We start from the raw sequence: 15943 nt of genomic DNA on the forward strand, positions 1-15943 counted from the left end.
AGTTTACCATTCCATCAAACTTTGTAGTAAACGTTTATAATTTAATAAATTAGTTACTTTCTTTAAAAAAAAAAAATTAATTAATTAAAAAGTAGTTGCCAGATAACAAACGACATTCATGCTGACCATTTGCCATTGGTTTCTGCAAACCTGGCTTTTAATGTATTTAATGCCAACTAGCAGTGTAATTGGGAGCTTATTTTATACTATATCTATGACAGAAAAGATATGAAGATTTTTTTCTTTTCCTTTTAAATAAAAGACGGGGTAAAACTGAACAATCATATATTCTAAACCTTAATTATACAACGTTATAACTAATTAATGCTCAATCATGGATTTGGACAGCCTAAACATGTTAATAACTAACCTAATTAAGTATGGTGTCGGGCTGGATGGTATGTTCGAGACCACTGAATATCTTGCACCTATTTCAGGGTTCCTCTGCTCATATATTCTATTATATTGCAAAATAATGTTTTTTTTTTTCTGGAAAGGGTTACTTTAGCTGAAAAGTCAATTAGGTCCTTAGAATTTAAAAAGTACAATTACACCATTTAACATGTTATATTGAGACAATAAAGTCAAAAAATTGATAAATAACCTGCTATTATAGGTCATTAAGGTTCCGACATCAATTTTATTATTTTCAGCTATAATTCGACGGTAGGTGACGGCCGAACTGTCGTCGGTTGCCTTCTACCAGAGAAGGTGACCATTGGTCGCCTTCCCCGGCAGAAGGCAAGTCGCCTTCTGCTAGACTGGTCACCTTCTCTGATGGAGGCCTTTCGAAACGGGAAAAGCAATCGGTGACGATTCGTCTGTCATCGGTCGCTGAATTATCGCGAGAGATGATAAAATTGATGCCAGAATCTTAATGACTTGTAATAGCAGGTTATTTTTCGATCTTTGGACTTCATTGCCTCAATATAACATATTAAGGTGTAATTACATTTTTTAAAAGTTTAAGTGACTAAATTGACTTTACAGATAAAGTTTAGGGGCTTATTTGACCATTTTTCCTTTTCTTTTATTATTATATTAAAGAAATGTTTGAATTAAAAATAAACTTTAATTTTCTTGCGGGCCGAATATTAATGGAGAACGTATTAGAATTGAATTTATTTGAACAATGTCATTATGACACACAAATTCATGTGTTTAACAAAATTAATGTTTTGGAGTTTACTCTACTTTTAATTCCTTTAGTAATATTTTCTTTGAATGAATCATCAAAATGAGTTTTTTCCCAAAATGGTCCCTCGACTATTGCTCATTCTCAATTTTGCATTTCGACTTTCAATTGCACCTAATGTGGTCCCTCGACTTTCAAAAACTCACCCAATTTGGTCCTCCGTTACATATTCCGTCAAATCAGAGTTAAAATGGAGGGTATTTTCGTCCATTTACCTATTATTAGCCTAATAAACATTGAGAAATAGTTGAGGGACCATTTTGAGAATAGTCAAGGGACCATTTTGGGAAAAACTATTTTATTTTTTTCATTTTTGTTTATTTTCATTTTTTTGACTCTATAAAATTAGAATTTCTATATATTTTTTTCTTACAAATATAAATAGGTAAAATCGCGCAATCCAACCNAACGTTATAACTAATTAATGCTCAATCATGGATTTGGACAGCCTAAACATGTTAATAACTAACCTAATTAAGTATGGTGTCGGGCTGGATGGTATGTTCGAGACCACTGAATATCTTGCACCTATTTCAGGGTTCCTCTGCTCATATATTCTATTATATTGCAAAATAATGTTTTTTTTTTTCTGGAAAGGGTTACTTTAGCTGAAAAGTCAATTAGGTCCTTAGAATTTAAAAAGTACAATTACACCATTTAACATGTTATATTGAGACAATAAAGTCAAAAAATTGATAAATAACCTGCTATTATAGGTCATTAAGGTTCCGACATCAATTTTATTATTTTCAGCTATAATTCGACGGTAGGTGACGGCCGAACTGTCGTCGGTTGCCTTCTACCAGAGAAGGTGACCATTGGTCGCCTTCCCCGGCAGAAGGCAAGTCGCCTTCTGCTAGACTGGTCACCTTCTCTGATGGAGGCCTTTCGAAACGGGAAAAGCAATCGGTGACGATTCGTCTGTCATCGGTCGCTGAATTATCGCGAGAGATGATAAAATTGATGCCAGAATCTTAATGACTTGTAATAGCAGGTTATTTTTCGATCTTTGGACTTCATTGCCTCAATATAACATATTAAGGTGTAATTACATTTTTTAAAAGTTTAAGTGACTAAATTGACTTTACAGATAAAGTTTAGGGGCTTATTTGACCATTTTTCCTTTTCTTTTATTATTATATTAAAGAAATGTTTGAATTAAAAATAAACTTTAATTTTCTTGCGGGCCGAATATTAATGGAGAACGTATTAGAATTGAATTTATTTGAACAATGTCATTATGACACACAAATTCATGTGTTTAACAAAATTAATGTTTTGGAGTTTACTCTACTTTTAATTCCTTTAGTAATATTTTCTTTGAATGAATCATCAAAATGAGTTTTTTCCCAAAATGGTCCCTCGACTATTGCTCATTCTCAATTTTGCATTTCGACTTTCAATTGCACCTAATGTGGTCCCTCGACTTTCAAAAACTCACCCAATTTGGTCCTCCGTTACATATTCCGTCAAATCAGTGTTAAAATGGAGGGTATTTTCGTCCATTTACCTATTTTAGCCTAATAAACATTGAGAAATAGTTGAGGGACCATTTTGAGAATAGTCAAGGGACCATTTTGGGAAAAACTATTTTATTTATTTCATTTTTGTTTATTTTCATTTTTTTGACTCTATAAAATTAGAATTTCTATATATTTTTTTCTTACAAATATAAATAGGTAAAATCGCGCAATCCAACCTCAAAATTTTTAACTTTCTTTACAGACTTTTACCCTCTAAATATACAAACTATTCCTATGAAGTTTTACAATAAGTTCCGTAAATTTCATAAATACTCATATACATTTTTTTATTATTTTTTATTTTTTTTTATGTTCATAGACAATCAATCACTATGTATCACATTAAATATTACTTTTACCATTGAAAATAATATATATTTTTTCAAGCGTAGACACCCAAAGAGTGTAAAATGTAGGGAAAATATTGTACCGAAAGGTAAATTTTTCTAGTAAACTTCTCAGGTGAGTCGAAAAGTAAAATCTCGTCAATGTTTCCTGCAATATTTTCTGTATTTGATTTCGAAATAATTATTAAATTTTATATTAATTTACATTATTTAAGATATTGTATAACATCTTTTATATGTTTTCCTCTTCTTATTTTTTATTAATTATTAATTATTAAGGCAAGTATAATTTATTTTGTAATGTGGACACATTATTTTTAATAATTTTGATTTAATTAAATTATACCTTAATTATAAAAATCCTACCTAATAATTTTAGTATATTACACGGGACGCAATAATTATTATAAATAATGTTTAATAATTGTCAATTTGTATTCAACAATAAAATTTATAGTTAATTTTTAAGTCAATCATAAAATCTTTTGTGCTGTGGGCACATTATTTTTAATTATTTGAGTTTAATAATATTATATCTTATTTATAAAAAAATCCAAAGTAATATATTTAGTACTACAGATGTGACTAAGAATTATTTTAATCGGTGCTTAAAAAATGAGTATTTATGAAATTTACGAAACTTATTGTAAATCTGCATATGAATAGTTTGTATATTTAGATAGAGGGAAAAAGTCTGTAAAAAAGTTAAAAATTTGTAGGATGGATTGCACGATTTTAACTATTTATATTTGTAAGAAAAAAATGTATAGAAATTCTAATTTTATAGAGTCTAAAAAATGAAAATAAACAAAAATAAAATAAATAAAATAGTTTTTCCCAAAATGGTCCCTTGACTATTCTCAAAATGGTCCCTCAACTATTTCTCAATGTTTATTAAGCTAACAATAGGTAAATGGACAAAAATACCCTCCATTTTAACACTGATATGACGGAATATGTAACGGATGACCAAATTGGGTGAGTTTTTGAAAGTCGAGGGACCACATTAGGTGCAATTGAAAGTCGAAATGCAAAATTGAGAATGAGCAATAGTTGAGGGACCATTTTGGGAAAAAACTCCATCAAAATAGTCTCTGACTATAATAATAATTTTATCATTTTAATTATCGATTTTCAGTTTTATCTAATAATGTCTTTTTGAATACTACTAACTCTATTACAATGCAGTATCTGTTTATAACTACTTTCTCAACCTATTAAAGCACAAGAGTCATTATTGACTCCACTAATGACACTGGACCACAAGGTTAAGCTATCAAATTTATACCTATTTTAATCTTTAAAGTATTACATTATATAAAATAAAATTAAAAAAGTATTGCATTATATATGTATTAAAAATTTGACAAAACAATATAATATGCCTAGATGACTAAAATAGGTATAATTTTGATAGTCAAGAATATTATTGGATAGAATTGAAAGTCGAAATTTTAAACACCATGGTGAAATCTTAATAATCATTAATGGGTCATTTTGGTAATGTAATATTTTGCATTTTTTTGTTCTTAACTTTGGTGTGTTCCACTTGTAGTACTTATTATTGTTTTTGAAAGATTCATTTTTATTCGAAATGACCAAAACAACCTCACTTTGTGAAAACTTCACCAATTCACCTTATTGTATTTAATCACATTTTGGTCATTTTAGAGCTAAGAGTGGAAGGTATTTTAAAGTTTATGGTTAAAAGTACAATAAATCAAACTTAATGACATAGAAGTTAAAATGTCACTATAGTTGATTGACCAAAAATAAAATAAACTTTAATTTAATCAAAAAATATTTGATGGACCAAAATTTTACCAAACGTATCAAATTTATCTATTTACCTATCCTTTCATCACCATCATTATCACTATTATTTATACATATTTACAACTATATCCATTATCATCTTCTCTTATTTTGTCCACCATAATCTATTTAGTGTATCCAGGCTGGATACACTAATCCAGCTCCCATATATTTATTATAACATAACATACTTATTTGCACTTAGGTTATATAACTTTTATTAACTGAATTAAAACTTAAAAATCTAAAATTGAAGTTTGAATTTATGTAAATCTTATAAATTATTGGTTCGCATATTTTTTAAGTATATCGAGATATAAATTTTGTTTAGATATTTGGATATAAATTTGGTATATTTGAACATTTTTCTAAAAAAAAATAAAATTAAGATATAAGATTTGAAATAACATCAACTCAGCTTGACACAACAAGCTCGCTTTATTAGATAGTATCATCATTAGCATTTGAATGTTAATATGAAGAACAAAATTTGAACTGATACTACAGTTGTGTTGAAAGGGAACTGCAGTTGCGCGTAACGGATACCGTTTAATTCGTCTGTTTTCAATAATCAAAACGACGTTGTTTTGATTGTGCGGTCCACAATATAATTTTCGAGAAAGGACGTACATGGAAGGTGCAAAACACATACCACTAGACCACAAGGTCTTTCGCCAAGTTTAATAATCTATTATCCATTGATTAGAAAACAATAGTTACCCTTTATACTAGGCTATTACATCGGTTTCAAGGAGATCAAACACTCCCATTACATATAGCTATTAATCTCAATTGGTAAAATAGAAATGAATAAATAATATTTATTATTTCTCCAAATCAAAATTCAAAAAGATAAATTAAATAGAATGGTGATGAGCCTATTTGATTTGTCTTTAAATTTTAAATATGTAACTATATATCAAACATCTATATCAACTCAATTTTTAAAACTTTCGATTATTATGTGGAATCTACACAACCGATGTGGACACCTTTTGATTATAAAATCTCTATATCTTCAAAATTTGCAAATTATTCTTCTTTGACCTCCTCCTTCCTTGATACTTAACCTAGATCTTCATCTTCTCTCTCACCACTTGTTAAGAAACCTTAAAGAATCTTAGGTAGAGGTGACCATTGCCCTAACATTAAGTAGGCATGTAATATAATCGAATTAGTGAAGACCTCTAGAAATTAAATAGGTAAAATTAAAGGCATGCAAATGTGGCAAAAGATGATGCTAGAGTGACATTAGTGAATCCCGGTGATACTAATCATAGAAAGAAGTAGTTGTGAGGCACTTAAACTTATTTTTTCAAAGTATAATACTTTCGCTTTGTCATTAGAGTACAATTGTCAATTGAAAGGGTTAGCTTGACCTATTTAAGCCAGTAAAGCCCTATTCGATTGTTACAACTCTGAAACTGGAGTTGCCTAGTCTGTATTACGGACAAGGCCAAACCATCATTTTGGGCTATGAATAGCTTGGTGGCCTGTAAATTTAAAAAATAAAATAAAATAATATATTTATAACTTTTAATCCCCACTAAAGATTGATTATTACTTCAAAATTTTTTCAAACATTTTTTTGTACTTGTTTATAGTATGATTTTAGTGATATAGTTAATTAACAAAAATAAAAGAAATAAATAAATAATTTTTAATTGTGCGTGTGTATATATAAGTTTTTGATTTTTCAAGTTATAAATTAAGTCATACCTTTTTATTGGCTAGTCCAAACTAAAGAGTAAGCAAGTAGGATCGAACCAACTTTAGCCTATCAATTGACATCTCTAATTGTCATGCACTCTCCTCCCTCCGTCGTAATATCGCTTATCTGTCATATCATATTACCACAATATCCTGTATATACAATATAACTAGTATAAAAATATTATTTAATATAACATTAAAATGTCATTTAAATGGGGTAACTCAAGTGGCAAGCGAGCTCTCTTTGTGGAGAGGGATTCCAGGAGAACCTGGGTTCAATTCCCACAAGCGACGATTGGACCTGGACCGTTACACGGACGGAGAAAGACCCCGTGAATTTACAAAAAAAAAATGTCATTTAAATTGTCATCATTGTAATGTTATTTGTCCGTCATATCATATTAATCAAATAAAATCGCATTAAATACAATATACAATAATCGATAAAAAAAAAAAAAAAAGATTTGGTGTAACAAGTTGCATGCATTATATTACCCAATGCGTAAAGTGAAGAAAAAGTAGCATGTGGAGTGCTTTAACTCTATTAGGCAAAAAACAACTAACGATGTGTTTCGTATGGATCTCAATCATTCTTAGCCCCATGTTCATTGGAACATTGCTCTCAATCCATTATGCTTGATTGGAACATTATTTCCAACTTTTCTTGTTTATAATTTCAAAGACAATCATGACACTGCAAAGTTGTCACTTACGTAATTGATTGATTGTGAGACTCGTAATAATATTAATTAATATTTAAGCAAACATTGGGTCAACCTTTAAAATGATAAATCCACTCACACTTTTTATGGTTGAAAAGTTTAATAATTAAACTAATTTTCACTGTATCAAAAAATACTGCAAAATAAAAATAAAAGGTTTCTTTTTTCTTTTTTTTTTTAACACAACACTATTATATGCGTATTGAGATTGCTTTTTTTTTTTAAATTATATTTATAATACCGTAAGTGAGACCTAAATTGTTGAATTTTCATAATCTCTTTCAATTCCATCATATATTGATTGAATATATATAAGGAGGATTCAGGTGAAAACACATCATTTTGTAAAAGTATGGATACATAAAAGTATGAAAACACATCATATGTTTAAGTATAATATTGTCCATATTTGTGATTGACTTATTTAAAATTTTGACGAGCAATGTACTGGTGTGCATTGTGATCTTCATATCTGTGCATTTGCACTATCGATTCTCAATGCTAGGTTTTCGTTGTATGTGTGCACCTGGTCCTGGCTTACTGTGCACTTTGTGTTAATGTGGTGTATGTGCGCATTGTAAACTTAGCATGTGACTATAGTACATATGCGTGCGCATTTGCTTGTGGTGGTGTTTGATGTGTATGAGTGTATTTCAATGTGAACGTGTGCATAGTGTAATTTTAGAGTGTGCACATTGTAATATATAAGTGTGGCGTGTGGCATGTGTACACACCATAATGGCGACATTCTACGGTGCACGCAGTCGCCTAGAGCACATCACAACACCCCATTCTCCTATTGTTTACTCCCCAAGTTTGTCTCACTAAATTAAAGCATTGAACATTAACAAAAAAAAAATTAGATTTTCTTATATTTAATAATAATAACAATGTATTATTTAAATGAAAGATTTAATACTATAGAAACTTCTATTTTGTCGTTGACTTAATTACCTATTTGGACGAAAGTTTAGAATTTTGCTTGGACTAATTTGTCCATTAATTGATATTTATCGAGAAATTTGGATTGTTGATTATACGCATGAATTTAGGGTGTTGACTTTTAATCATAGTCGTTGATCACTTATTTTCTATGGTTAAAATTTGTCCATAGTTTTATGTGGGATAGTGTTCATTCTCATAGGTATTGGATCATATGAGAACAAGTCCATAGGAGAAAATTAAAAGAACTAATCACAACCTTACATCTAGAAAAATTTAACGCACCATATTAGATTTTAAAAAAAAAAAAAAACAAGGTGACAGTTTCATAATTATCACCAACTTTACTATGCAAATTTTAACACTTAAATATGCAATCTTTAACAACTAAATATGCAAACTTGGTAAATTCTATAAAATCAATAAAAAAGCAAAATTTTAAATGTAAACCGTAAATGTTAGACCTTAATTATTAAGCAGTAAAAAATGAATCAATAGACCAAATAAAATAAAAAAAACTCAGTCATAAAACTCTAAAATCAAAACCCTAATTGAAATGTACTTTCGTGTTTTTGCAAGTGCAAACTTTTAATACTAAATATGCAAAATGTTAACACTAAATGCCCAAAACGTTAATACTAAATGTGCAAACCTGAAAAAGTCTAAAAATTACAGATTTTAGTGTTCACGTTTGCATTGTAAAGTTGGTGATAATTACGAAATTGCCACCACATTTTTTAAATCTGATTTGGTGCTTTAAAATTTTCCAGATGTAAGGTTGTGATTAGTTCTTAGTTTTCTCCTACGGACTTGTTCACACACACACACACACACCTGTGAGAACTGCTGCCTAAGAGAGAACTAGGAACTAATTGGAGCAGTTCATCTAGAAATATCTAGTGAATAAGAAGTAATTTTTTTAAAAAAAAATACAGTGCATTTTTGTAAATAATCCAAATTTTGAAATGCAATAATCGTGTATTTGAAGTGCAAGTAACATGTGTAAGTGTGCAAATAAAAGGTGCAAGTAACATCACTATAAATTACAAATAACTTACCTTTTGCAGACAATAATCGAGTGTTTGAAGTGCAAGTAACGTTTGGTTCACTGGAAAATATTTGAAGGAAAATGGAATTGAAGTTCCATGAAAAATAAATTCCAGAAAAATGGATTTCATTGTTTGGTTGGTGGAAAAGAAATTACTGGGAATATAAGTTCCATTGTTTGGTTGGATTTCGAATTATAAGAAATAATGAGTATATAAAGACAATTATACCCCTACACAATAATAATAACAACAATAATAATGGTAATTTAAAAAAGCTAGTGAGGGCATAATTTTCCTCATTGTTTTCCATGTAAAACAAAATACTAAGGGGTGGCCAAGGAAAATGTTTTCCTCATTCTTGGGGAAAATGTTTTCCGATTGAAAAATATTTTCCATCCAACCAAACAAAGAAAAATCTAGTTTTCCTCAAATTCAATGAAAACATTTTCCATCCAACCAAGCACCTCCTTAAATTTAAAGTGTGCTCACACATATCGACTAGTACACGTTGAATTAATCTCATTTGTAAACTCTTGACTGCTTTGAATGGGTTCAGAAGAATTTGGTCTAGGAGTAAGAGTAAGGGTGCGTTTGGAAACCCGGAAAATGATTTCTGGAAATCATTTTTCTGGTTTAATTTCTAGTGCTTGGCTAGATGGGGAAAATGGAAGTCAATGAAAAAATAGGGTTTGGTCAATGAAAAATAGAGGGGATTTTCCGGAAATTGACTTCCCCCTTTTTTGGGGGGAAGACATTTTCCGTTTGCAGCAGTAGAGCAGCCAATCACCCACCACCATCCACCACCACCACCCCTACCCACCCACTACCCCCACCCCCACCCTACCCCCACTGCCCCTACCACCCCACCACCACCACCATCATTGTATATTTTAAATATTTAAAATTAAAAATAATTATGCTCATTTTCCAGAAAATGAACCAAACACACCAAGATAGTTTTTCAAAATGCAGCCAAACATTGAAAAGGAAAATGTTTTTTGAAAAATAACTCATTTTCTAGAAGTCATTTTCCTGCTTTCCAAACGAATCGTAAGTGGTTGGATGATTGGTCCCCTTTACCCTCCCTTCTTCTCACCCAAACATGGACTTACTATTTAAATTATGACTTAAAGTGATTTCAATTATGCTACATTAAGGGTGAAAAATATTTAGAAACAAAACTAACATTTTTTAAAACATCTATTTACTATTTATAATACCAAACAAAAGTTTACTACATCACTAAAGTAAATTCAAAAACAAAACTTAGATATCTATACAAAATTTTAAAATAAGAATGTTTTTGAATACAAAGAAAAAGATAGTATGATATTTATTTATATCTATATAATAATAAAAGTATTATGAGTGTTTCTTTCTATCCATTTAATTATGTATATTTCTTTTATAAATTTATCTAAATATTACATTGTTAGGGGCTATATTAATCATACAAAATTTTAATTTTAATTTTATATGTTATGAAAATACATACTTGACTAAATATATAAGAAGTCCAATTATATTATTATATTGTACATTTTAACATCGTTCAATTTTTTTTCTAAATAAATATCTTATGTATATTGTACGGTAAACCACTAATATTTATTGGTAAAAACTTGTGTGAGACCGCCTCACCGTGAGACGAGTCGTGTCAAGATGAAAATGTAATACTTATACGCACAAATGCCATACTTATATGCTCAAATATAATACTAATCAGGAATAAAAAATTTGTTACTTATAAGGGTAAATGTAATACTTTTAAGGGAAAATAAAATACTTTTACATTTCGATTTAAAAGTATTACATTTTGCCTCAAAAGTATTATATTTTCCCTTATAAGTAAGGGGCACTTGTCAACATTACTTATTATGGAAAATGTAATACTTTTTCTCTTATAAGTAACAAAAATTGTACTCCTGATTAGTATTATATTTTAGCATATAAGTATGGCATTTGCACATATAAGTATGACATTTGCATGATGCTCCAACCTGACCCTCACGAATAAGGATCTGTGAGACGGTCTCACACAAGTGTGACCTTTTTTATTTATATTAGTAGATACAATACTTTTTATTGTAGAATTATAAATTAGAAAAAAGAAACAACGTGTAATACGAGTTTGGTGTTGGCTTATGACTTTGAATATACACAATTTGAAGGGTAAGCTTTGAATGATATTTGTTTGAGGAAAAAGGTAGGTTCAATTCATGCCAAATCTGGATACAGAAGAAACATGTGATAAATGGTACTTTACTTGTTATTGTACTCCCTCGGTCAATTTTGTCTTTGATTATTTATGGCTCAAATTAACTATTTTTTTCATTGCTTATTTTTTTAATAATGTTAATTATTTTTAAATTTTATAATTTTGCGTTTAATAATACTTTTAATGTAGTTTCTAAATATATAAATTTTATATATAATTAATACTCAATTTAGTCATCGATTATAATAGTTTTTCTCGATTTAGTCATTTTTTTTAAAGAATTTTCTCGATTTAGTCATAAACAACTTTTTGTGCTTATTATTATTTTTTTGAAAACATTTAAGTCCTCGACTTTGATTGTTTTCTAAATTGAGTCCTCTATTAAAATAACTTGATAATTTCACTTCTATTAATACCCAATTTAGTCATAAACTAACTATAATAGTTTTACCCAAGTTAGTCTTCGACTGTAGCGGTTTTACCAAATTTAGTCATCGACTATACCGATTTTCTCAATTTAGTCATTGATTCTGACAACTCAGGACTCAATTAGGTAAAATATCAAAGTCGATGACCTAATTAAGCACAAAAAGTCGTTTAGGACTAAATCGATACAAACCACTATAATTGATAATTAAATTGGTATTAACTCATTTTATGTATTAATACTAAACTTAATATTATGAAAATTTGCGCTAAAAATAGCTTCAGTCAAGTCTCGTTAATTGAATCAGACAAATAAAATGTGATAGGAGTAAATACCCAAAATGGTCCCTCGACTATAGCATAATTCACAAATTGGTCCTCGACTTATGATTTTAACCAATAACATCCATGACTTTTCAATTTTTACCTTATGTGGTCCTCCGTTAATGAGCCCGTCAACTCGTCGTGAAACACAAGGGTAGTCACGTAATTTCACATGCTCCATGTCTTCTCCCTTAACCTGGTCGTTATAAGCTCTTGAAGAAGCATGTTTATAGCAGAAGCCATCTTTTTCAAGCTTGGCTGCAGAAGCAGATCAAAATCTAGGTTGGAATTAACCAGGTAATTGAGCAAGAAAGTCAATATTAAAATATTCCATCAAAACTCGCACTCTCTCTCTCATTTCCACGTCTACTCTGAATCTGAGCTATGGCGAATTGGTCGATGAACTCTTCCCTCGCTCTTCTCATTCTTCTTCCTTCCTGTTGCTTCGCTCTCCTCCACCACCGGCACCGCTTCCGTGAGATCTCTCAGAACCCAGCGTTCAGTTCTTCCGTGATCGCTAGGTTAATTTCTTGGAACAACTGGATCTTGATCTCAACCCGGATCCGTTGCGTGTTCTGTTTTGCGTGTAATATTGTAAGAGAAATTGGAGTTTTGGCGAGAAGTTGATGCGTTAGGTGGCGGTGGTTGAGCGTCGGTGAAGTGGTGAATTGAGTTAGGAAACGGTGCCTAGGATTCTTCACCCGGAATCGGTGTCGGTGGCTCTAATTCGCCGGATTTCGTGATTTTTTTCTCCGCCGAGTTCTTAATTTGGGAATTTGATCCGCGATCTTGTGGGAGGACGCGAAGGAAACGACGCCGTTAGTGCAGCTGTTAGGTTGCTAGAAGATGCAACAAGATCCGTTAGTGCAGCTGTTAGGTTGCTAGAAGATGCAACAAGATCAGCGCAAGAAGCTGTTAGGTTGCTAGAAGATGCAACAAGATCAGCGCAAGAAGAATTCCAAGGAGGTGGAGATGCAACAAGATCAGCGCAAGAAGAATTCCAAGGAGGTGGAATTTTTTACAGAGTATGGGGATGAGAATTCCAAGGAGGTGGAATTTTTTACAGAGTATGGGGATGCCAACAGGTATAAGATTCTGTTTTTTACAGAGTATGGGGATGCCAACAGGTATAAGATTCTGGAGATTATAGGGAAAGGGAGCTATGGTGTTGTTTGTGCAGCCCTGGACACTCATATTGGGGAAAAGGTAGCAATAAAGAAAATAAATGACATTTTTGAGCACATCTCTGATGCAATTAGAATTTTGCGTGAAGTGAAGTTGCTTAGGATTTTGAGGCACCCTGATATTGTTGAAATCAAACGCATTATGATTCCTCCTTCGAGGCGGGACTTCAAAGATATATATGTTGTTTTTGAGCTTATGGAATCTGATCTTCATCAAGTTATTAAAGCCAATGATGACTTGACGCACGAGCACCACCGGTTTTTCCTCTACCAGATGCTACGGGCTTTGAAATATATGCACACAGCCAATGTTTATCATAGAGATCTTAAACCAAAAAATATATTGGCGAATGCGAACTGCGAATGAGAAGACATGGAGCATGTGAAATTACGTGACTGCCCTTGTGTTTCAGGGAGAGTTGACGTCCTCATTAACGGAGGACTACATTAGGTAAAAATTGGAAAGTCATGGATGTTATTGGTTAAAATCATAAGTCGAGGACCAATTTGTGAATTATGCTATAGTCGATGGACCATTTTGAGTATTTACTCAATGTGATAGTGTAGCATTTTTAATGGAGCAGATAAGTTCCCTATACTTTTTACTAGACTTTAATTTGACGAAATTTTGAGTTGATGCATCCACCTTTCTTGTCATTGCCTTTAATATAACAATAATGCGTAATTAATTTTGACATTGACACTTGTTGGAAAATGCTCATTATTAACACTAGCACATTTCTACGATGTTCCACATTTTATTGTATTTGTCAAAATAATTATTATTATTTAAATCTATGATTAGCCAATATGTCATTCGTTGGGTCACATTTTTTTTTAGTACTACTGACTCTATTACAATGTAGTATCCGTTCATAGCTACTTTCTTGACCTACTGAAGCACAAAGAGTCAACAGTTGCCTCCATTGAGGCTTGAATCCACTTCCATCATCCATGTGAGAGTGTAAATCGGGACACCGGGTGCCACTAGACTACAAAGTCTATACAAATATACTCTATAGAACTATCAACTATGTGTTAGCCAATAAGTCTCTCTTTATCCATTTTTCCCGACTGTGACGATGAAGTTAAAATAATTGAATTATTTTATTCTCTTTGTATCATCATTTTATGTGTTTGATTCGGTTAACGAGGTTTACTTAAAGTTATTTTTAATTTAATTTTTATAATATTAAATTAAATTTATTATTAGTATATAAGATTTATATATTTTAAACAAACTATTAAACACAAAAAAAATTAAATTAAAATACTAAAAAAGAAAAAGAAAAAAGAACTGGCTTGACCAATAAATAGTAAATATTTTCATCTATTTTTCCTAGATAGAATAATGCAATTGAAGTAATGAATCATTTTACTCGTCTTAATTGCGATTTATTCAAATCCCTTCAAAAATACACCCAAAGTAGTTCATAGATTTAATGTTATTCTCAATACAATCTATGCTATATNAAGGAGGTGGAATTTTTTACAGAGTATGGGGATGCCAACAGGTATAAGATTCTGGAGATTATAGGGAAAGGGAGCTATGGTGTTGTTTGTGCAGCCCTGGACACTCATATTGGGGAAAAGGTAGCAATAAAGAAAATAAATGACATTTTTGAGCACATCTCTGATGCAATTAGAATTTTGCGTGAAGTGAAGTTGCTTAGGATTTTGAGGCACCCTGATATTGTTGAAATCAAACGCATTATGATTCCTCCTTCGAGGCGGGACTTCAAAGATATATATGTTGTTTTTGAGCTTATGGAATCTGATCTTCATCAAGTTATTAAAGCCAATGATGACTTGACGCACGAGCACCACCGGTTTTTCCTCTACCAGATGCTACGGGCTTTGAAATATATGCACACAGCCAATGTTTATCATAGAGATCTTAAACCAAAAAATATATTGGCGAATGCGAACTGCGAATGAGAAGACATGGAGCATGTGAAATTACGTGACTGCCCTTGTGTTTCAGGGAGAGTTGACGTCCTCATTAACGGAGGACTACATTAGGTAAAAATTGGAAAGTCATGGATGTTATTGGTTAAAATCATAAGTCGAGGACCAATTTGTGAATTATGCTATAGTCGATGGACCATTTTGAGTATTTACTCAATGTGATAGTGTAGCATTTTTAATGGAGCAGATAAGTTCCCTATACTTTTTACTAGACTTTAATTTGACGAAATTTTGAGTTGATGCATCCACCTTTCTTGTCATTGCCTTTAATATAACAATAATGCGTAATTAATTTTGACATTGACACTTGTTGGAAAATGCTCATTATTAACACTAGCACATTTCTACGATGTTCCACATTTTATTGTATTTGTCAAAATAATTATTATTATTTAAATCTATGATTAGCCAATATGTCATTCGTTGGGTCACATTTTTTTTTAGTACTACTGACTCTATTACAATGTAGTATCCGTTCATAGCTACTTTCTTGACCTACTGAAGCACAAAGAGTCAA

General features: G+C 31.1%; 1 protein-coding gene across 2 annotated transcripts; it reads left to right on the forward strand.

Moving 5' to 3' along the window:
* The first annotated feature begins 12525 nt into the window (after positions 1-12525).
* On the forward strand, positions 12526-15670 carry LOC116008919 (mitogen-activated protein kinase 18-like). 2 transcript variants are annotated; one of them, XM_031248719.1, is made up of 4 exons: positions 12527-13109; positions 13194-13240; positions 13325-13359; positions 13402-14099. In XM_031248719.1, exons 2-4 carry the CDS (start codon positions 13205-13207, stop codon positions 13823-13825), a joined length of 495 nt encoding a protein of 164 aa, XP_031104579.1. In that variant the 5' UTR covers positions 12527-13109; positions 13194-13204; the 3' UTR covers positions 13826-14099. The 2 variants fall into 2 exon arrangements, with proteins under 2 accessions (XP_031104580.1, XP_031104579.1); XM_031248720.1 differs by lacking the exons at positions 13325-13359; positions 13402-14099 and adding an exon at positions 14938-15670 and having other exon boundaries at positions 12526-13109.
* The last annotated feature ends 273 nt before the right edge of the window (positions 15671-15943 follow it).

This window comes from Ipomoea triloba, chromosome 2 (assembly GCF_003576645.1).
Source record: "Ipomoea triloba cultivar NCNSP0323 chromosome 2, ASM357664v1".
Classification (NCBI taxonomy): Eukaryota; Viridiplantae; Streptophyta; class Magnoliopsida; order Solanales; family Convolvulaceae; genus Ipomoea; species Ipomoea triloba.